Below are 23686 nucleotides of genomic sequence, written 5' to 3'. Positions count from 1 at the left end.
CTTTGATCCTTGCTTTCTTCTTTTCATTTGTCCTTCCTTCCTTGTTTCCTTTCTATCAGTATTCCTTCCTCCCTTTCATTCTTTCCCTATTCCTTCTTCCTTTCTCCATCCTTCATTTCTTTCCTTCTTCATTTCTTTCCTTCTTCCTTCCTTCGTTTCATCCTTCCTTCCTTTGTTTCATTCTTCCTTTCTCCTTCCTTCCTTCCTTTCTTCCTTCCCCTCTCCTTCAACCCTTCCCTTCTCTTTCCTCCCTTCCTTTCTCCTTCCTTGGTTTCATTCTTCCTTCCTTCCTGTCTTCTTTCCTCCCTTACTTTCTCCTTCCTCCTTCCTATCTTCTTTTCTCCTTCCTTCGTTTCATTCTTCCTTCATTCCTTTCTCCTTCCTTTGCTTCATTCATCCTTCCTTCCTCCCTCCTTCCTTCAGGTATCAGATATTGTCTCCTTCTCTCAGAGAGGAGTGTAAACAGATTCAGTGGAGATGATCCGTCTCTGAGCGTAAAGGAGATAGAAAGAAGTCACCTGTTTCAATTACCTATGTGGGTCAGCAGACCACTCTCAGCTGAGCGTAGGCCGCTCTGTGCTGCAGCGTGAGCGCTCACAGCAGCATGTAGCTCCATTTATAAAAGATGTTACATAAATGTTATTATCTATAATCAACGAGTCATTGTGAGTGATTATAAAACCCACGTCTCTGCAGCTTTTACCTGAGTGTTCGAGGTTGATGACACAGCATGAACACAGGTTTTAAAAACACAACATGAGGGGTTACTGTATCTCGAGTGCAGTGAATAACACCTCGATGAAAAGAGGAGCAAGAGAAGAGGAGAGGAACGCTGTAACCTCTGCTTCTGTCAGCTATACAGAGACAGTCATTAGCCTGGATTCACAGAGCAGATCTCAACAGGGAGCCGGACTGAGAGTCTGCTTTCCACACTTAGAGCTCTCACAGAAACTGAACCTCCTCCTGCAGAGTTTATCTCTAAAGAGTTAAATAAGTCATATCTCTGGTTATAAGTCTGTCTGAATGGCGTTGGTCACTCTAAGCTCCTCTCAGCTCTCAGTGAAGTCTGTGCAGAGTAACTCAGACAGGCAGACCGGCAGACTGGCCTCAGAGCTGATATAGGAGCACCATTGTTGTGGATTTCCTCTAAACTTACTCAATGCTCAGTCGGGTCATTGTGTCGGCTGCAGAGTGAAATTGAGAGGAAAGACCTGAACGGGGAGGAGGAGGGGAGGAGGGGAGGAGGGGAGGAGGAGGGGAGGGTCACATGATCCTCCATAACTTAGCCTCATGCTGCAGACCGGTCACGTGATGGAAGAGAAGTTGTAGGGGTTTCACTGGGATGGGTCTACAGGTTTCTGGGACTTTCTCCATCATTCTTTCTTTCTTTCCTTCCTTTATTCATCCATTCTACCTCCTTTTCCTTCCATTCTTAGTTCTTCCTTCTTTCCCTCCTTCCTTCATTTTTCCTCCCTTCCTTCCTTGATGCTTTCTTCCTTCTTTTCCTTCCTTCGTTCTTCATATCCCCTACCTTCCTTTTTCCTTCCTTCTTCCCCCCTACGTTTCTTCCTATCTTAGTTCTTCCTTCCTTCCTCCTCTCTTCCTTGACTACTTCCAGGTTGGTGATAAAAACAATTTACTCTACCTTTAAATGTGTTTCTAATACAGAGACAGTTTTGTGTTTGTTCCTTTCTTTGCCTTCATATCATCACGTTTCTGTTCTCCGTGCCTTGACCGGACTCACACACCTGCAGAGCACTTCCAGTAAGAGCCACAGAGTGTTATTGGGAACTGCTTCCTGCGGGGCGTCCTGATGCTTAGACATTCCCCTTTGGGTGACAGTGCCATTAGCCGTGCGCACGTTTCACCTCACTCTCACTTCCTGCTGCAGAGTAATGCAGCCTGCTCATGTCCCAGAGGAGCAGAGAGAGAACAAACATGCTTTTAATACTTTGATCTCCTGGTGTTTTTGTTCCTTCTGTGTCCTCGTTAATGGAGCTCTAATGTTTGTCCTGCAGGAACGTCTAAATTATATTTATGAGTCTGTTTGTGATTCAAGAGATCATCCTCACTTTACAAACAGAATCATCGAGCCAGCTGGATCTCTAAACTGTCATAATATCGCTGTCTCTCTGCAGCTTTATCCCATGAAATGCATGAAAGAAGTAGTGCAGTGTTGCAAATCCCTGCAAGCTCAGCACACTTTAGGGGCTGCGAGCTGAGCTGCAACTCACCAGTTGCAGCTTGTATGCAACTTTCTTTGGAGGGCATTTTTCCTTTGTTGATTTCTGAAGAGCAACAGGATTGGCTAAACCATCACCCCCCTTTTCAGCGTTTTAGCATGTATCTACATATCATCAGAAGAGGACTCTTTATTGCCAAAACAAGCCGACACTGATTGAAACTCATGCAAGCACTGGCTTAAGTAGCTTTCCTGCAACATAACGACTTTCCTTGATTTATTTTATGCTCTGCCTCAAAAATGTACAACTATAAAACCACAAAATCAACAAAACAATGATCTCAAACACAAAAATCTAAGCAATGATGTCAGAAATCTTCACGTGGTTGATTTGAGCTGATACAACCTTCCTGTGACACTTAACGAGGTTTTAAAACTTGCCGAAAGTTTAGGTCCTTCAGGTCCCTGCAGTCTGTGTAAACCTGAACCTCATGCAGAAACCAGACTCAAGCTTTACCTGAATCGCCCTCTTCATTCTCTCAGCCTGATAATAATCCACTCATGCTCTGTCGGCCATGTTTCAGCCGGGTCGTGTTGCTTTAAAGAGGTATCAGGTCCATTCCTCTCCTCTCTCTGTCTCCATCTGAGCTCCCTCTGAAACTGGTCTACCCTGCTGGTTTGGTTTTTACTGGTTCGGGGAAATCGATCACATGATGATCAACTGATTAGCAGTAATCCTAATTCCTCTCTCTCTCTCTCCCTCTCTCTCTGTTTGGACCCCGCTCTCTCAGACTTCAGCGTGGTGGATTTATTGATTTATTTGATCCTCATCAGGTTCTCAGAAAAACCCCGTCTGGGCAGCAGAGAAAAGGCTGTTTGTTCCAGGAGCAAAACAAAAACATCGACTGTAAAGGTAGAGTTCTACGAGTCCATGATGTGGCATCTCTGTTATTTAATCACTGCATGCACCCTGAGATACTCAGACTTTATCCTGTACTAGTTCTGATTCCTTCAACGTGATTTCACTTCAACATTTATTTCATCCAAGAGCAGAAAAAGACAAAATAATCTGCCTGGCAACAGGTTCGATTCTCACATCTCCTCGGGGGGGATGTAAACTCCAGAGTGGGGGGAGCCTGATGGCATCATGTGGCCCTCATGAGACTGGTCACCTGATGGTGGCCGAATGCCACGGTGGGAAAGGATTCCTGGACGTTAAGCACATTCCTTTGCTGCTGAAGGTAAAAGAGATGCGATGCTGTCATGCATGGTCATGATTACAGCTGCAGGAGTGTTAGATCTGACACTGCAGAGAAAGATAGTTTGACTTCACTCAAGAGCTCTGCAGGACGGCCTGGCTTTAACTATTCTGAAAATGCTGCAGCACTTTTGGTTGTGCAGAACTCAAACTCAACACAACAAACCAGGAGAAGATACCATAAAACCTAGAATATAAGTTCCCCCCATAGTGTGAGACTTCACTTCCTGTCTTTGTTGCTCCTGCAGAGTTAGAGCCTCACTAACCCGCGGGTCACAATCATAAAATAAAAAGTGCTGCCGTGTTGCAGATTTAGCAGCAGCCTCTATTGTTTGGGGCAATTACACTCAAATATTAATGCGCTGCTTATTTATTAATGCTAAAATGCTGCACGCAGGTTTAAAGGAATTAGCGAGGTCACTCAAGTTCAAACGAAGAAAACATTTATGTGACCTTTGTTTTATTATTGATACCGATCCCCTGTGTTTACCTGTTCCCGCTTGTGTTTGATCTCATGCTGCGTCTTTAACTGCATCAACCAACTCTCACGGGACTCCTTAAAAACACTTCCCACAATGCACTGCAGAGCTCCGATTCAGGCTCGATACTTCCCGTCAGTCATAAACTGCTGATTCTGGAAAATAAATGCAGTCGTGTCCTCTTCTAATTATCTATAAACACAAAGAGGCATCCATCTCTAGAGCTCGTTCAGTCTCTAATGTGACAACATGCTACCTCAGCTGCATCACACACATTCAGGGAGCGCTGAAGCGAGTGTGTGGCGGTGTGTGTTCGGTGTTATATCACTCTGGCAGTCTGACAGAGCCGTAATGGTGGATCAGTTGGAATAATTGATCATGTTCCATGTGCAGGAGTCGTTTTGGACGCTAACTGCTCTGAGTTTTAACTTCAAGCTGCTTTGACGGGCACAAGATTGATCCTGCAGGAGCTCCAGACTCTGAGATACATCAGCGACATGAAACATAAGATTTCAGCATCATTCACACGGCCAACTTCCACCTGATCCATGTCTGATCCGTCACAGCACCAGATCTGACAGGTTTCTACTCTTGTCAATGTGTTAACTTCCACTGGATCCACTCTGCTTCTCTGATCCAGCAGGTCAGAGCCCTCCGGATCAGATACGCAAGACTTCTATTTTTGCTGGATGCCAGGGCACGACGCATCAACCTCAACAGAGCAGATGGAGCGGGACAGGAAGTCAGGCTCTATGTTTGAGTCAAACTAAAGTCCAAGGGAACAAAGAGAGAGGGCGGATGATGTCATCAAAGTGCACCGTCAGCATCCAGGAAGAGGCTGAGTCCACTCTTTTTCCTCTGACAGGAGGGCCCTGAGTGGAATGGCTATCACTCCCTCTGATGGGGGGAACATTAAAAGGTGTACCTGCCCCCCTCAGCACTTTCCCCCTAAACTCCCCCCTGGAGCAGAGCTACAAAGACGAGCGGGGTTCAAACGGCGTCTCTCTTTGGATAGAAACCTCCGTGCACCATTAACCCCGGGCGATCCATCACCTGTCGTCCTGCTCACCGGGCCGAGACACGCTGTTAATGTAACTGCAGATACGAGGCTTAATGGAGCTTGCAGTCTGCAGCAGGTACCGAGCAGGTAATGTGAGGAGGAGATAAACTGTTTAAAAGCAATAACAGAGTACTTTTACGTTTTTATGTGTCAGCAGATCAAACTTTAGGAAGGGGGGGGATAAAGCTTTTAAGAAGTGACGTCAGACTTTAGAGACGTCAGAGTTGTTCCAGGAAAACAAAGAGGAACCAACGCCAATAAATGAGAGCTCAATAGGAAACATGCACGACTAATAAACAAACATTTTACTTTTTGTAAACAATGAAGCATGTGCAGCTCAGCTCCGGATATATGGAGCCGAGGACGATAGCACGCAAGTAGATAAAGCGCCCTAAACAAGCTGACTTTGACGGATGGTTAATGACAATAGCGAGGGTCAGATATAAACACGTATAAGTGGACAAATTAAGAGTGCACAAGTCACTCCATGAGTATGACAATGTTATTTCAGGTCATGCAGAGAACGTCAAATCATAAGACAGAGACTCAGCAATGCGGAGGAGACTGAGGTGCTTTAGTGAGTAAATCCTTCAGGTAAAGAGGTTAACCCGCTGCTCTCTGCTCAGTATGGACCAGCAGGTGTTAAATGATTATCAGGAGGCCCAGAGGAAACTTCACAACAACAGAGCTGTCCTTCAAAATAAAAGATGCCCCTCCTGAGTTATTATTCATCTAAATTTAGTGTTTTTAATTGTCAAAGGGAGATAACAATAAGGGGGAAAATTGTGTAAAAAAAGAAGATAAAAAAGACTTAGTTCCAAAAAAAATGTGATGAAATTTAGAATCACTTACACCCCCCAAAAAAATACAAAAATGATGAGCTTAAGTTATGGTAATATTATAATAATACATTAATTATGGTCTCACAGTAAAATATGCTAAGTGGCAAATACATAAGTTAACTTATGGAAACAAAATGAGGAAAAGAAACCAAAATATGAATTTGGAATATGGAGGTGAAAGTAAAAACGTTCAGTCTGTTGTTGATATTCCTGCTGGACGCTGTTATCCCCTCCAGCCCCCTCAGGTGTCCTCAAACCTCACTTTGAGCCTCCCTGCTGAGGAGGACTCCTCAATAAGAAGCTGCTCAGACGTCAGCCCACATTATCAGCTGCTCTGTTTATGAATTATTGACGAGCAGACAGAAGCGAGGAGTTCATGTGATCCGCTGCCCTCTGCGTCACCCGCCTGCTGCTGCTTTGCTCAGCCTGCTCTCTCACATCCTGCATGAAGTCACAGACACAACCACCGACCTGCAGGCACACACACACACACACACACACACACACAACTCTTACTCCTGCCTTATACACAGCATCCAGATCAGCTCCACCAGGGGACCAATCAGCAGGTGGCAAATAAGCAGCAGGAGATCAGTGATTGGCTCGGATTTGAAGTATAGCTGTAAACTGGATTAAGTGGGTGAAGGTACAGTGAACACTAGTAACCCTTTAATCCAGGAGGAGAGGGCAGGAAGAGCCAGACAGAGAGAGAGAGAGAGAGAGAGAGAGAGAGAGAGAGAGAGGGAGGGAGAGACGTCCTGTCCTGGATTCCAGATTAGTCAGCAGCCGAGGAATGCTGCCCGCCCGGCTGCTCTTAACCCACCTACACACTGACGTGATATCAACAGATCGTTCCTGCACACTCAGCTGAAACACAACTCTTTGATATGCATCAGATTAAACCAGGATTATATGATCAAGATACTCTGGGATTAAAATATCACAAACATTCATCAAAGAGTGACGGTAACATGACGTTTAGCGTGCACGACTGCAGACTTTTTGGACTGTTGCATGTTTGGAAACACCGCCTCTGATCACTTTAACGTTTTAAAGACACTGATGAAGCTTTCTTCTTCTAATATAGGATGGTTTTCTACTGCATGGCTTTGCACGGGTCTTTAAGTGAGCACTTCTCCAGGACCTTCTTTCCCTGGGTTTTCTGCATGCACGATGCAAACCGTGAGCATCGTTAACACTTCACTCGTACAGTCAACGTCTATCAGCCTCAAACATCTCCATGTGAGTGTGGACATTTCCAGCCGGCACACTTACGCTTGCAAAACCACAACAAGCGACTCAGATGTGAGCTTAGGGATGAGGTCAGACACTCCTCCTTTGAGCTCCTCCTGGGTTTTTATCTTCTACTGCTGCTGCCAGAGCAAAACAACTCTCATGATGTCCTCCTGCTCTCTCTTCTGCGTTCCCTGTACGATATCCCTGAACCACCACAGCTCACAACCTGACATATTAATGCTTTGAGAGGGGATCTTTGTGTGGATTTCATCTACTGCTGCAAAATAATTGGGAGAAATGCAACTCCAATCATCTTTTCAATGCTAAAGTGAAAGGTTGAAAACAGGTTTGATACATTCATACCTGATTTCACCGGTTTAAAACAAATTTCAGTTCTGAGACCTGACTGAAATGAAACCCTATGTGCACAAACACTTTGATTATTTATTTATTTATTTAAAGTTGCAAATTTTAACTGGATTTGTAAAAACAAGGAATCAGAGGAGGCTTGTTTTTCTTTTTGCACACTGAGAATTGTCTTAAATCAAACTTAAATCCACACCACATGATCTGAATTTAACTCTCAGTGTTGCAGATAAGAGCCCAAATGATGCACGAGGGTTGTGAACTTCCTTCATAGGACTTTATCTGCAAATTTTTGAAGCTCTTCTTGCTTTTTTTGCATGAATGGATGATTTATTGTTCCTTTCTTGTTATCAAACTGAAACTGATGCATAAACAAGATATATATTTCTGATTCATTCTAAGGTCAGAAGGAGAATCCATCCTCTGACTGATTCCTCATAAAGCTCTCCTATCGACGGATGAATGTTCCTAACTCTGATCTTAAGCGTCCAGTAGACAGTCTCTTGGCATCCTGTTTTTTTGCAATCAATTTAAACCCCGACCCATTTGTCTAAAGCAGTTATCCAGATCAATTAGACCTCATCAGCATCCCACATCCTACCATCACATGCTTGTCTCTGCATGTTTCTGTCTACAGAGGCTCCACTCCGGCCTCCTCGCAGCAGGGGGTTTATGTTATCTACCATTTGGGAGTCTGAGCGTGGAGCCGGAGTCTAAACCTCGCTGGCTCTCATGTGATGAGTGGGGCTCGACACATTACCGTGGAGCCTAATGCAGTGCACACAGACTGCTGTCCATCGATTCAACGGGCAGGCAGAAAACAACGGGATTACATAATTCATGGGGCTGATGGGGCTCCATTTGTAGAGTGGAGGAGAGGGCGCTTACATGAGGTCATATCATGCTCAAAATGTGCAAAGATACAACATTACACTGCTTTTCACAACTGCTGCCTGTCTGCATATCTGTGCATGTTCTGTCATGCCTTGGTATTCCACCTCCTCTCCTGTGTGCTGAATTACAACAGGTGATAACGAAAGGTGACCCCACCCTCACTTAAAACAGCGGCACTCTGATTTGTTGACTTATTTGTGCTGCTAAGTGCTTAATAAATTGAAATAGTATTGTTTTAGATCCAAGTAAGGATGGATTTAAGTGCAATAAACCTCATTTATATCTGAAACATGCTTTCTAAAGTCTGAATACTCTGCTCTGTGCATCATAAACACTGCACCACAGAGTATTACAGCAACCTAATTAACCATAAGATATAAATTGTGTAACATTTGAGTGTGGTGTTCTGTTATTTACAGGACTGTGAACCCAAATAATTAAAAAATGTCATGAGCTCCAAACCTCATTCAAAAATCTGCTGATTTAACACGCCTTTAGCGCGCAGGAAGCGCCTTTTATCTCTGATATCACACTTGATTTAACAAAAGTAGTAGCTTAATGTGACTTCAATACAACGACGATTTGTGCTTTATGGTATATATTTGCTTTCCTGAAAATGTCAACAACCTGTTACGTTGTGTATAATAGATGATGGCTGTTTGAAAGTAAATGCACGTTAGAGTTTTTTTGCGCTGCGTAAAGGTTGATCCACTTTGCCGGTTTGTAACTTTTAAAGGCATTTGTTTTATTTGTAAATGACACTTTAAAAAGAAAACAATCCCTTCATATTAAAGGGTGGATCAGTGTTTTTCCGGGTGTCTGACAGTTCCCCAGTCCCCTCTGAATGAGCCTCTCTCCACTCCCTTTCGCGAGTGAAACTTAATCCGGATGAGTAGCTGCTTCGGCGGAATGTGAAACCAGTAGTAGATAAAAAAAAACCTCTCATTTTCTCTTTCTGATCAGATGTGTGATAAGGTGTTGATAAGAAGTGGTGAAGATAAGGAAGGAAATCACACATGAAGGGATTTCAAAACTCACATATCTGCTGATGAGGGTCCGAAGAGTGCTGAAATCCATCCCCATCTTGTTCCTCTTTCCTCTCCGGACGCGTCTTCTTCTTCTTTTTGCGTCGTTTTTCCGAAATGATATTTCACAGAAGGCGCTAACTTCTTCTTAGATCTCCTCCTTTATCCATGACTTTACTCTCTGATCTTCTTCCTGAATTAAAAAGATAAATAAGTGGGACTGCTTCTCTTAATCTTAAACTCACCTCCACTGCTCTGAAAAGGAGGAGCGTCTGAGCGTAAAACAGGCACAGACAAGTGTGATCCTCCTCCTCCTCTTCCTCCACACACTATGAGGAAGAAACTAGTATCAGGTCTGTCCTCCTCCAACCCCGTGGTAATAATCTTCTTGTCTCGCTGCGGGGAAAGGAGCTTTTCTTCCATCGACGTCACGAGAGCCAGGTGGTGCTGGTGTTGCGCTGCCTGGAGGTAAGAGCATGCGCACCCTAGTGACTTTGGTGCGTAATTGATCGGACATGGTAGTTAATTAGAGGGATTGATTTCTTTTGCTGGCGTGACTGTGATCCAATATCTTGTATTTATTAATATCTATTATTTGTTTATCAATTTTTGTATCTTTGTAATCTATTTATTTATTAATTATTCATTCATTTATTTATTTATGACAGCCCAAGTCTCAACTGATGCTGTCCTGACAAAATAATAAGTTAAACTATAAATAATATAAGACCTTTCACAACATATTTTGTGTCAAATTCTCAATTTTAAATCACATTTTGCTTTTACCCAAAAAATAAGGGGGACAGAAAATAATGCCTTTTCAATTTTCCATTTCAAAGATTTATTTTTTTATGTCGGAATTTTAAGAAAAATATTTAAGCACATAAAACAGCAGAGATATTGCTGATGAATCAGAATGACAACCGAAATATTAACCACTCTAGTCAAATTAAATCTTTTAGTGCTGTGTTGTGAAAAACTAATAACAAAATAAATGTATGAATACATATGTATTACAAAATTATAACAGTTGAAAAACTAATAATAACAAATAAATATAATAATAAAAAGTAATTATATCAAGCATAATAAAATACATTTATGAAAATAATAATTGATCATGATAACAGTCAATGAGATTTATTTTAAGCATATTGAAAAACTAATATAAAGAACAATTATAACTTGTTCGATTATGTCAACAGATACCAAAAAGGCAGAATATAGATAGAATATGTATAGATAGATATGGAAAAAGATATATTTAAATGTATCATAAAACGTTAATTGGTAAAATTGATCGGTTTGGGATCAGCCGGGTCAGAACTACTGTTCATGCTTGTTTCCGGTGGGAGATATTTTCCTTAATTTGTCCGTCCTCTGTTTCCTGGAGACGCATTTCGGCGGGTTATGTTCGAACACTCGTGTCACATTAACAAGAGTAACAACAACCATATCCGGTTAGGACCTACTAATTAAAACCGTTATTCAAGCAAGGTTCCACTTTTTGGTTTAAAGGTAATTTAACTACGTTAAGACGGAGTTACATTGAAATTGTAATCTATATTTCTTTTTTAAAACCTTAATTATTATATTATCAAGTACTTTACAATAGTTTTTTTTTACAAGGAAATATATTTTGAGTACCAGTCATTGACACAAGTGGTGTCTTTGTCATTTTTTCACAGCCCTATTTCCCTATTTCAACGGTTTTTAAGAACATACACTTTTCAGACTACTTATGTTATTTAATTTGAAGCCAAGTTATCCATAAGTACTTTCTGATAGCAAACTAAAAATATATTTATTAATTTAATTTAAATTCAGTCATATATATTCGCTTAAACTTACATGCACATCCAGCGATGACATCCCGTGCTCCTATTTTGTAGGAGTCATGGCGGTTCCGGCTCCCACAATGCCTCTGCTCCTCTCGCGCTTGACCCATCTTGTCAAAATGGCGTTGTCCGTAGTGGGCGACTGGAGTTAGTTCGTGTTATTTACAGGTATTTACTGAATTACAGAGCCGCGATCGCTCCCACAGAATGGCGACCCTGGACCAGAAGTCTCCCAACGTGCTCCTCCAGAGCCTCTGCTGCAGGATCACGGGGAAAAGCGAAGGTACATCAGTTAGCGTTAGCATCCTGCGCGCTGAGCTGGAGGCTGGGAGCGTGACACCAAACCTCCACCGGAAACAGAACACTTTCCGGTTTTATCGTATTTTGACTATTTTACACATGACACTTAAAATTTTAAGCACTTGAGTAAATGTTTTAAGTGTAATGCACAATTCGGCTTAGCTTTTTCACACATCATAGTATTTGATTGTATCATAATACACTTGTTTTAGCCTTTACTGCTAGCTAAACTCAACGCGTCTTAATGATGGAGTGATGCAGAAAACGGGGAAAATATGAGTGAGATTCAGGGTGTTTCCTTTTCTGAACAATGCCGAATTAAAGCAATCTGACAATCAGATCTTGTGTGTAAGGATTTTAAAATATAAAGAATATAAAAACAGAAATAATTTGAGTTTTGTTCTCTTTAGGTAGCTGTGTATTAGCGGCGCTGCGTAGCTGTCACAGGCTGGGCTGGATGCCGCTGTCAGTGCACTGCTAGGTTCAGATTGATAACGCAAACAGCTGATCCATCCAGCTTTCTAGCTTTATGTTTGCATATCAGACAGAGAGCTCACATGTTGTGTAAAATGACTGCACGGTAGCTGAGGGGATGCTTTGTTTATTCAGTGCTAGCTGCAGGGCCCAGCTGGATGCAGAGAGGAGGAGAGGAGGGCAAATCCAGGAGAAATGTCAATATATCCGGTGTTTTTGTGTCACTTGACTTGATTCCAGCTGACTAAGGATGCACAAGTGTGCAGTTTTGCAGTGTTTGCATTAATGCAATGCAGACTTGCAGACACACTCATTTGGTCCCTTTATTTACAACTCAACCCCCTTTACATCACTGATTCATACTCCAAGTTAAGTGTCATGTTTACAACTTTTGATGTGGAAAAAAGGGGTTGCACGCATGAAAGAAAATGTGAAATCTGTCAGACATGTTTCACTGTATTTTAAAGTGTTGTTGGTAATTAACCCACGCCTCTATTTCATCCCGCCTCCAGCTGAAGTCGCCCACCAGTTCCAATACGCAGTGCGAGTCATTGGCAGTAACTACGCCCCCACTATCGAGCGAGATGAGTTCCTGGTTTCGGAGAAGATCAAGAAAGAGCGTGAGTACCCTGTCGGATGAAAACTGGCTCTTCAAATGACAACAAAGTTATAAAACAGGTTATGTGAGTGCAATAAGAGACAGAAATGTGCAGAAAATGTTCAATTACACTGCAAAATGACATGTCAGCTCTTAAATATATGAATCTACCTCTACCCTGGGGAAAGAAATCAACATATGAAAGACAATTCTACTGTAAAATACTTACCCTAGGTGTGCACGATGTGGATCTGGGGTTGGATCCTGCAGCCCTCGTTGCAGCGGTCCTGTACTCGCTCTCTCCTGTCAAATAAAGTCAAAATTGCCTGCAAAAAAACCCTTTAAGATCAGGTACACTTGATGCATTCAGCTCTTTTCAGTCCTCCTCACTCTTCCACATATTCACTTTTTATCGGGATCTTAAAGGATGCTCGTTATCTTTTATTTTGAGCCTTGATCTCTAAAAAGAAAAACCTTTATGGCCTCATGAATAACAAACCTCAGAGGACCGTCATTAAAGCAAAGGTAGCACCATTAGTGAGAAAACATCGACCCGTGCATGAATAGTTCATCACTCAGTGAAGAGTGGTTATTTACATCAGGAGGATGGAGGAGTTACGGCTCAGGTTGGTGTGTTTGTTTATCACTGAGGTGTTTTTCTGAAGTTTGAAGTTAAAAAGGTCGACTAGAAAGTATGAAAACGGGGTTCCCGAGGTTTTCCTCTTCTGAGGAGTGTCATGATGAGACGATTCTTTGAGATTTGTTCAGAGCAGACTCCTCAAAGCTGTCTTTTGTTCCTCTTCTTGAAGCTTGTTTAAGTGTGTCAGGGTTTCTCTACTCTGTCTCGTTGCAGTGTTGAAGCAGAGGAGAGAAGCCGACGCCGCTCTGTTCTCAGAGCTGCACAGGAAACTCCAGACGCAGGTGAGCGCTCTCCGTACGCTCACGTGTCGATCAAGACTTTGAAGGCGAGGTTTTACTGATGTGTTATTTACGTTGTGTGTTTGTTTGACAGAGTGTCCTGAAACATCGCTGGTCCGTCCTCTACCTGCTGCTCAGCCTCTCTGAAGACCCCCGCAAACCGTCCGGCAGGGTGAGGACACACACTGACACACACTTGGTGTCACAGTGTGTGTGCATGCTGCAGATTTAAATGAAAGAGCCTACACACATGAATGATCAATATTATTGTTTTAAGATGTTTGAATCTTGTTTTGCTCTTTGTTTACGTTTATGTTTTTTATTATTCCTCCTTTTTTAAAGGTTTATTTTTTGTCTTTTCATCAGATTAAAACTTATAGTTGTGTTTCTAAAGGTTTCTTATGATTAAAACCTTCTTATTATGAAAAATAAAAACCCTAATAACATTTTAAAAGTATGTTTTTGACGAGGATTACTCCCTTCATAATTTTCCTGGTAATTATTAATTTCTTTTTTTGAGTTTTAAAGATTTTTTAAACGAAATTCTTGTGAATAAAAACTGAAATATTATCACAGTAAAAATAATAACTTTATATTTTGTGCAGCTTTTCTTTCACCAGGTTTGTGCTTTTCTTAGAGAGTATAAAAAGCTTAAATTATAAAACAGCAGAAGAAGAAGAAGATTAAATAATGATGGCGTTTTGTTTTCCCTCTCAGGTTGGAAACTATGGCGCCCTCTTCGCTCAGGCTCTCCCCCGAGACGCCCACTCCACCCCGTTCTACTGCACCCGTCCTCAGAGCCTCGCTCTGGGCTACAGTGACAGAACCGCCGCTCTGTCGGGCAGCGTGGGCACCAGCGGCATCTCCAGCCTGGGCGTGTACACACTGAACGGACCCACGGCCACGCCGCAGTCCCTCCTGGCTGGGTGAGCCATGACGAAATCAACTCCCGCACTTTGACGCCATTGAGCTCGGCCTCGCCCGTCAGCTGTGTTTAAGTTGTGAAACCTCGAGGGAGCAGGCGTTATTTATCCGTCCTGTAGAAACACTCAGCGCTATATAAAGAGAGCATCAATTAGCACCGGGAAATAAAGCTCGCTCTCGGCCGCTCTTAAATCTGTTTTACGAGGCTGTTAAAATCCATCTACCCAAGCATCCTGCTCAATAATGCAGGAGGCCTTCAGACCTGCCGTCAGGGTTCAGAGTCCATCTAAAAGAAGGAGAATCCTCTCTTCTGTCGCCGAGGTGAAGTTATACTCGGAACAGCAGCTGTTTAATTATGTAAAGGTCTACTTTTAACTTTTTCTATAAGTGCATCATCCGACAGAAATCCTCTAAACGTGAGCGAGTGAGCTGATTCTCTTTATGAGTCTCCATTAAGCTAGGAGAGCTAGCCCCTGCAGAGTGTTTTTAACATGTGTGTGTGTTTGTGTGTGTTTCAGTCAACCTCAGTCTGCAGCAGCCGGCGCTCAGCCTCTGGGATCTCGCTTGGCCTGGACTCTTCCCGTCAGTTGCTCCCCGTCCTCGGCTCTGGCTCTTCCCGCCACTCGACTGCCGCTTGGAGCCGCAGGGCCCGCCAGCAGAGCGCTCCAACCTCGCAGAGACGGTCAGTAAAGACGATAGGTTGTGGTTGCTTTCTGCCATTTAAAACACACAGAAGAAGAAAAAAAAATAGTGTTATCATCAGACAAATGAGTGCATTTTGCAAGAACAACAACTGAAGCATGATACGACACAGACCTGTAGGGCCAGCTAGTGGTTGGAGGATGCAAGGTGACAGATATTTCATTTTACATTAAAAATGTGACAAGCGGAGGAAGTGTTTTTGCAACAAGGACACCAGATAAACATTTTAAAGATGAACCCTCCATGCAGTAAATGAATGTGCTGCTTATGCACAAGATGTTCAGAGTTTTTCTGCAGCTAAAAGCTCAGACTCTCGCAGGAGCTGAAATGAAGCGTGTGTCGATGCGCTCTACAGCAGAATGAGCAATCGTTTGATTTCTCCTCTGATGTTTGAGGAACTAACCTCCTCTTCACGGAGGATAAACTCTCTGTGCTGTGCTCCTGATGTCCAGTTAATCCTCTGCTGTCCTCTCGTCCTCTGTGTGGGGGGTGCAGGAGAGGTGAGCGAGGCGGCGCTGGTGCGGGACATCCTCTACGTCTTCCAGGGAATCGATGGCAAGTTCATCAAGATGAGCGCCCCGGAGAACTGCTACAAAATAGACGGCAAGGTACCTGGAGCAGGCGAGCCGGCGTGCAGCCTGTAAAACTTTTATTAGAGGGATTAGAGGATCAGCAGGTAGCGCACATTACACAGAGTCACCTGAGAGGACGGGGCAGGTCTCGGATCAGCGGCTGCAGAGGGAGGGAGGATGGGGTGAAAAAGAGAAGTAGAAAAGGCTACATGAGGTCAAGCAGAAAGGACACAATGTGTTGATTAAACCTGGAGGTCAGAGCCTCAAAGTGTCTCTGTGTTTGAGGATCTCCGCCTCACATCCAGAGTGTGTAACATCATCTCTATCCAGGATGATTGGACTTAAAAGAAAGATTCAACAGATCAATAAGAAGCTCTTTGGCTCTGATTCACATCGACCTTCCGTTTCCCTCTCTTTTCACCGTCCCGTCTCCTCCGTTTATTCCCCCTGCTCTCTGTCTTTATCGAGTCCCACGGTCTCTAAACTTAGACCGCTGCGGTTTGCTGCTGTCAGTGTCCTGACGGAGGAGGTGGAGGAGACGTGGAGAGTGATTCGGACTCGATCGAACAGCTGGGAGATGATTCCTGTTCTTTAGAGAGTCACTGTCTGCAGCTTGTTTGAGAGATTCCACGACCTTGATGCGTCCGTGCATTTTTAAATTTGTACAATAGTCTCTCAAAGTTTTGCAGGAAGCTCTAAACATTAATTTAAACATCATGCGGAGACAAAAAGTAAGAAACATCAAGTAAACGTTGTTCACACCTTGATTTAAGGTCAAAGAAAACCAGAATGTGGAGGTTCTATATCTTCAAACATAACTCAGTTCACCTTTAAATTTCAGCTAATTCATACATCGAAGTTAAAGTTGAATGTCTGTGTTGTAATACCTCCTCTCTCCACCAGGTGGTGCTGTGCAAGTCCCTCAGAGACACCAGCAGCCGCCTGGCCGAGCTCGGCTGGCTCCACAACAAAGTCAGGAAGTACACGGACGCCCGGAGCCTGGACCGGGCCTTTGGACTGGTGGGACAGGTGTGTGTTCACCTGAAGCTTCATGTCATGATTATTACTCTCTCTGTATTCTCAGCTCACACTCCTCCGTCTGTCTCCTTCCTCTCCCCTCAGAGCTTCTGCGCCTCTCTGCACCAGGAGCTGAAGGAGTACTACAGGCTGCTGTCTGTGCTGCACTCACAGGTACACGCCGAACACAGAGAGACACCTGAAACACATCACAAACACAAGGTACCTTTGCTCTATGAGAGGGATAAGGTTAATAAAGAAATCTGTGTGTGTTGTAGCTGCAGGTGGAGGACGAGCAGGGGGTCACAGTGTGCTCAGAGGGCAATCTAACCCTCAGGCGGCTCCTTGTCTGGACGTACGACCCCAAAGTTCGACTCAAAACGCTGGCCGCCCTCGTCGACTACTGCCAAGGTGAGCTCCACGCGTGTCCTGCATCATCACATCTGCTGATTCAGAGCGTTAACTTCTCACTGTTTGGCGCTCAGGTCGTAAAGGAGGCGAGCTGGCCTCGGCCGTGCACTCGTACGGGAAGACGGGAGACCCTCAGATGAGAGCGCTGGTGCAGCACATCCTCAGCCTGGTGTCGAACCCCATCCTCAACTTCCTGTACCGGTGGATCTACGACGGAGAGCTGGAGGACACCTACCACGAGGTACACACGCTGCTCCGGCTGTCTTTGAGATCTGAAGATGATAAGATAAGAAAATCAGTGTTATTATAGTGCCATCATGATTAAAACTTTAATCTTTTAACGTGTGGCCGAGCTTTAAAAATGCAACAGCTCCCTTTAATTTGTCGTTTGACCCCGGTGAGAGAGGACGCTGCAGAGACGAGGAGAGGCGGGACAGCTCCTGAAATGAGGACTGATGAGAGCGGTGTAATGGAAAGCTTGGTGATGGATGTTTCTCCTTTATTTCTCCCTGCCCTCTCTCCCTCTCTCTCTCTGTTCCACTAAAGTGTTTATTTCTGCGTCCAGGATTAACGGTTTGTCTTCAGAGCTTAAGTGCTGCCTTTGAGACACAAGTTATTGAGCCTTTTAGGAGGGAATTCACATCCAAACTCCTCCAACTTTTGGGGCAAAGTGTTGGGCTTTCACCCAGAGTTTCTCTCATGAAACTTCAGCCAGCGTGAGTGTATGTGGCGATGGATAAAAGCCTTCATCATCAACACTCATCCTCATGAAGCACATCCATCCATCAGTCAGTGTAGCTCCCTCTGCTGGATGGTTGTTGTAACGCCAGTTTCATCGTTCTCTGTGATATAAGCTCCACAAAGAGTCTGAATATAACCTGTGTTTTTATTTCTAGTTCTTTGTAGCATCAGACCCCAACGTGAAGACAGACCGCCTGTGGCACGACAAGTACTCCCTCAGGAAGTCCATGATCCCCACCTTCATCACCATGGACCAGGCCCGCAAGGTAAACACACCTACAGGCTACAACTTTGTCTGTAGAATGTTAAATGTTATATTTTAAAAATGAATAAAAAGATTTAGAACAAATGTTCCCAGTTTTGTTTAAACAACACGTCCAGGTCTCTCTTCACCTCACTTCACTTTAACATCTCCTCCCTCTCTCTCCGCTCTAGGTCCTGCTGATCGGTAAATCCATCAACTTCCTGCATCAGGTCTGCCACGACAGAACGCCGCCGGGAAAAATCACGGCGGCGGCGTCCAAATCTGCAGACACGACCAAAGATGGTAAACGTGAAACCACTCACTCTCACCGTTTGATTTACTCACACACTGTTGTTGACTTTCGTGTTGTAATGACATCATCAGCCGGTGTGTCCTCGCCGTATTGATATTGTTGTATTGACGTATGCGAGTTGACTGGCAGTGATCGATGCTCTTACCACTCTCTGACCTCGTCCTCCTCTGCTTCAGACGATGAAGAGGAGAGAGGTATACTTAGCTTTGTTTATTGATCCGGTCTGCCGGACCAGGTTTGATCCGTGGCTCTTAGAGGATCAGCTGAAGGCCGGCGAGCTGTCTCCTGTCCGGTCGTCAGAGCTTTGACCTTCCTTCTCTTCGTTTTCTTGACTTTGACTTTAATGAGAAACAAAAGTAAACACAATGTTAACTCTCAGCTGCAGAGCTGCTGTCCGACCTGGAGGGGGCGTTCCAGGAGAAGATCGACGCCGCTTACTTCGACACCAGCAAATACCTGCTGGACGTCCTCAACCGCAACTACCTGCTGCTGGAGCACCTGCAGGCCATGAGGAGATACCTGCTGCTGGGCCAGGGGGACTTCATCAGACATCTCATGGACCTGCTCAAGTTAGCAAAATGTTTCCTCCTGCATAACATGAACGATGAATCTTCTCTTTAGTGATTAAAGCATAATAAAAATGTGTTTTTTAACGTCACAGGCCAGAGCTGGTGCGTCCTGCTACGACTTTGTACCAACACAACCTGACGGGGATCTTAGAGACGGCGGTGAGAGCCACGAACGCTCAGTATGACAACGCAGAGATCCTGAAGAGGCTGGATGTCCGCCTCCTCGAGGTAAAGTGTGTTTTAATGTTTGTGAATGTGATGACGTTCCTACCTGTTTAACTTCCTCCTTCTGTTCCCTGCAGGTGTCTCCAGGTGATACCGGCTGGGACGTGTTCAGTCTGGACTACCACGTGGACGGACCCATCGCCACGGTATCACACACACTTTCTTACAGCTCTTTGTTGATGCTTCTGCAGAAATAAATATGTACAAATGAATGCTCATGGATTGTGTGTTTGTGTGCTTCAGGTGTTTACAAGGGAGTGCATGGGTCATTACCTGCGTGTGTTCAACTTCCTGTGGAGGGCAAAGAGAATGGAGTACACGCTGACCGACATCTGGAAGGGACAGATGTGTAACGCCAAGCTGCTCAAGACGATGCCTGGTAAGGAGAAATACATCTTTTATGAAATCGTGTTTTTAAAATGTGTGCATCAGAGGGTTTCACCTGCAGCCGTTTGTTGTCCTCTCCCCCTCCAGAGCTGTCCAGCGTCCTGCATCAGTGTCACATCCTGGCCTCAGAGATGGTCCACTTCATCCATCAGATGCAGTACTACATCACCTTTGAGGTCAGCCCATTAGCAGTGCTGTTACTGTCCCCGGCTGTAAAATGTAGTAATTACAGCGGGGCAATCTGCTGCGTGTGTTAAAAGCCACTGCGCTCTGAGACTGATTTACAATATGGACAGAGAGGTTAACTTGATTTTAGGAGTTCAGGAGAGGTTTGTCTCGGTGTTGGAACTTTTCTGACACAAAGAAATGTGTGTGTTTACGTGAAGGTGCTGGAGTGCTCCTGGGACGAGCTGTGGAACAAAGTGCAGCAGGCTCAGGACCTCGACCACATCATCGCTGCTCATGAAGTCTTCCTGGACACCATCATCTCCAGATGTCTGCTGGACAACAACAGCAGGGTAACACACACACACAAACACACGATTCCTTCATGTGTCATCTTCTCTGAGAGCGCTTTCTTTAAACCTGTCCCTCTGTCTGTTCTTCCAGTCCCTCCTGAACCAGCTGAGAGCCATCTTTGATCAGATCATCGCGTTCCAGAGCGCCCAGGACTCGCTCTACCGCTCAGCTCTGGAGGAGCTCGCCCTCAGGCTGCAGTTTGAGGAGAAGAAGAAACAAAGAGAGGAGGAGGTAGGACATGTTCTACCTCTTACAGCAAGTTAAAGTGTGACTCTTCTTCGTCTGATCGTGTGTGTGTGTTTCAGGGCGAGTGGGGCGTCACCGCCGAGCAGGAAGCCGAGGAGAAGAAGAGGATCCAGGAGTTCCAGGAGATCGTCCCAAAGATGCGCTCTCAGCTCCGCATCCTCACCCACTGCTACCAGGTAACACCCTGAGACCGTGCAGGTGCAGCGGTCAATCACTCTCTCACACTCCTCCTTTAACGTCTCTCCGTCCTCTCGTCCTCTCAGAGCATCGTGCAGCAGTTCCTGGTGCTGCTGATGACCAGCACGGATGAGAGTCTGCGCTTCCTCAGCTTCAGGCTGGACTTCAATGAACACTACAGGTTCGTCCTCTGAGACTTTCTGAAAAATAATAAAAGGAAAAACACCTTAAAGTAAAAAAAAGCGCATGATTAATTTAACATTGAGATTAACAATCGAACATGTAAACTGTCTCTAACATCGACTCTGATCTGCAGGGCCAGAGAGCCGAGGCTGCGGGCTTCTCTGGGCACCACCAGAGGGCGACGACTGTCAAACATCTGACGTGCCGGCTGTAGCATCGACAGGACGAGGATCTCACTCATTGGAGCGCGGGGTATGACATCACAGAGGAAGGCCGGCTTGCAGACTTCCTGCTCTACGATGATGTCATGCCTCAGAGGAGCGATCTCACGGCGCTCGCAGCAGAATTAATCTTTCGACATGGACTCTGAGAGAACTCTGCAGACGTGAGGAGAGAATAAAAGCTGCTCACACAGCGCCACGTCACATGGCATGCCTTATCCCGAGACAAACACATGCTCAGCGTGGTCGCCAAATCTAGTCCTGACCGTAGACTGCACACGAGAGGTGGACATAGCCTCTGAGATACCAGTGACTTAATTTAAGCCTCCAGTTCAGCTTCCTGTCTGGTGTTTATTTAGGTGTGTCTTTAAGTTCAACAAAACTCTTCACACAACACTTTTCAGGAAGCTGTAGCACCAATTAACCAATCACGCGTAGCCATGCCTTGATTTATCGCCTATCTGACTCCCTATTGGATCATAGTCTGCAAATAAACATCATAAAAATGAGTGTTTGAGACTTTTGAAGCAGGAAGTCTCAGAAAACATCTGTAGCTCTCTTCTCAGAGTCTTTTAGTCAGATTTAACCTTTCACGAGACACATACAGGGTTGAACTTGTAGCCCCGCCCTCAATCTTTCCTCTCCGTGTGGTCCATGTGACTTTAAACATGACTTAAAGTTATGATTTTAACATCAAGATGACTTTAAAGTAAGGATTTAGAGCACAAAGGAGTCGCCCCCTGCAGGTTTAAGACGCTGCGTCCACTTTTTGTGCAGTGTACGGTTCAGAAACATCAAATGTATGTAAATAGAGTTTATGCAAAAAGTGTGTGTGTTTGCATCTGTACACATCGACACGTGTGGCTTTGCATCGTATTGCGATGGTTCAACCGATGAGTGATGTTTTTTTTGTTTTTGTAGCGTTGAATAAAAAGTTAAACTTGAAGCAGAAAGCAGAAACCGACCGGAGTCTTGACGTAAACGTGAATATCGCTCCTCGCTCTCCTCCTTTGAAGTGCAGGGTGTTATAGCGTCAGGTCAGCTGTCCAATCACAATCACACACGCAGACAATTCAGCTTCCAGAGACGTGAACTTCTCTCATGCAGACGGAGGCGCTCCCTCGTTCTCGTTCATTCGGATCAGAGTGTTTTGTTGACATCTAACAGGATCATTTCATATCTTAAGTGTCTGACAAAGTCGCAGAGAAAAGAATCAGCTGTTGCATCGCTCTCTTTAAATCCACCAGACTCCTCGGGTGCTGGAGAAGCCACCCTTGATCAGTTAGCTTGTTTTTGTTATTATGAGACTCTGCTGATTTAGACGGGGGATTATAATCCTGCAAAAGACTGACAACTTCTGTGTTCTGCACGGTTCAATCGCTGCTTTGTTGCCTTCGAAGAGGCGATGCAACATCTGTTTCTGTTTTAGAAATACAGATCTTAAAGCTCCATCTCTGCAGGGAGACACGCGTCAGACTCTTAATCAGAAAGCACACCATGTCCGGATGAGAAGAAGAATCCCCCTCGTGCTTCTATGTCTGCATGAGAGAAAGATCACATCGTAGAAACAATCCTCGCAACAACCACGACAACCTCACAGCATAAACAGGAACCATGAATATTCAGATGTGTCTTTATAAATTGTAAATATTCCTACGTGTTCAGAGAATGTAACATAACATATATTCACTCTGGTGGTTAAAGAGCGAGGCGGAGAGGTTAAATCGAGTCTCAAACGATGCAATCAGTGGGAGTCTCCCCCTGCTGGCCGTTAAAGGGAATGCATCTACACACAATCCTTTACGCAGACCTTCAGATTTCAGCTGTTCTTCCTCTCAGATAATCTTTGAATCTTTGCTGCTGCAGTCAGACATTCATATTTGCTGGATTCTGTCGGCGTTGACGATCTGAAAGCTTCTGTGTTAGCATCGATCTTACCTTGACAGAGCGCTGATCCCGGGGCGGGGAGCACGTGTTTCTGAAAGCAGAAAAATCAAACAAACGTCACACATTGGTCAGAATCATCAGCATTTCCTGAGACATGAATCTTAATGGTGGAGTTTCAGGAGCAGATATCTTTGATTTAATCCATGAAACAAACTGGTGCTGGATTTGGTCACATGACCTGCTGTCTGATAATTACCCCCCTCATGAACTCCAGTGACATAAAGTGAAACTAAACCTGGCTCTGCCCTCCTCCTGTGTCCGTCTGTCCTCCACGTTGTATAGCACATAATGTACAGAATCCAGGGGAAACCAACCATCCTGCTTCTTCTTTAATAATAAAATGTTTTTTATATTACTCCGGCTCTGACTTTTACTTCCTTTAGTGGTCCGACTTCAATAAGAGTAGATTTGAATGTGCTGCTACCTACAGGCCAATGCACCACCCTACCTTAAGAGACCAGTTTCTGGACTTTAAAGTCAAATGTTGTCCTATTATTGCCTGATAGAGGATTTCAGCTGCTCAACAGTTCAGGGTCTCCTTTGTCGTATTTTATGGAGTCAGGGTTGCAGTTTTATGCAAATAATTTCTACAGATGAGTGGCAATAAACTTCTATCATGCCATTGTTCTTTTAAAGCACATGTAAGGAGTTTTTTAGCTGCTTTAAAATAGTCTCTTTAGGGCCTGCCAAAACTAACAAAACCCCTTTTCCTGACATGATTTAGTGCATTTCAATCCCTTTCTCTCCCCCTCCACATTCCCGTCTCTGTCTCCAAACGAAGCTCCAAAATAATCTTTGGAAATAAAACATCTCTTCTG

The 23686-nt window shown here is 44.4% G+C and overlaps 2 protein-coding genes across 3 annotated transcripts in view; one reads left to right on the top strand and one right to left on the bottom strand.

Moving 5' to 3' along the window:
* The window catches only part of LOC117808446 (probable phospholipid-transporting ATPase IH), a 40684-nt gene extending 20899 nt beyond the window's left edge, over positions 1–19785 (bottom strand). The window contains exons 1-10 of one of the 2 annotated variants that reach the window (XM_034678200.1): positions 19462–19785; positions 19235–19373; positions 18231–18732; positions 16556–17368; positions 15500–15828; positions 14918–15107; positions 12782–12855; positions 11194–12546; positions 9638–9804; positions 9356–9535 (exon numbers count right to left, since the gene is read on the bottom strand). In XM_034678200.1, the coding sequence (XP_034534091.1) occupies positions 9356–9400 (45 nt within the window). In that variant the 5' untranslated portion in view covers positions 9401–9535; positions 9638–9804; positions 11194–12546; ... (5 more) ...; positions 19235–19373; positions 19462–19785. Of the gene's footprint in view, positions 1–9355; positions 9805–11193; positions 12740–12781; positions 12856–14917; positions 15108–15499; positions 15829–16555; positions 17369–18230; positions 18733–19234; positions 19374–19461 lie in introns of those variants that run through there. The other variant, XM_034678201.1, reaches the window with a different exon arrangement.
* Positions 11244–23223, top strand: tubgcp3 (tubulin, gamma complex associated protein 3). The gene is made up of 23 exons (XM_034678202.1): positions 11244–11463; positions 12467–12574; positions 13406–13473; positions 13565–13642; positions 14188–14396; positions 14913–15076; positions 15592–15704; positions 16572–16697; positions 16791–16859; positions 16964–17096; positions 17171–17337; positions 17993–18103; positions 18273–18384; positions 18774–18963; positions 19056–19191; positions 19266–19334; positions 19432–19567; positions 19663–19751; positions 19962–20093; positions 20185–20325; positions 20400–20516; positions 20604–20698; positions 20834–23223. The coding sequence occupies exons 1-23, from the start codon at positions 11388–11390 to the stop codon at positions 20898–20900; spliced, it is 2706 nt and encodes a 901-aa protein (XP_034534093.1). The 5' UTR covers positions 11244–11387; the 3' UTR covers positions 20901–23223.
* Positions 23224–23686: the final 463 nt, after the last annotated feature.

This window comes from Notolabrus celidotus, chromosome 24 (genome assembly GCF_009762535.1).
Source record: "Notolabrus celidotus isolate fNotCel1 chromosome 24, fNotCel1.pri, whole genome shotgun sequence".
Taxonomy (NCBI): Eukaryota; Metazoa; Chordata; class Actinopteri; order Labriformes; family Labridae; genus Notolabrus; species Notolabrus celidotus.
This window is presented reverse-complemented; position numbering and strand designations above follow the sequence as displayed.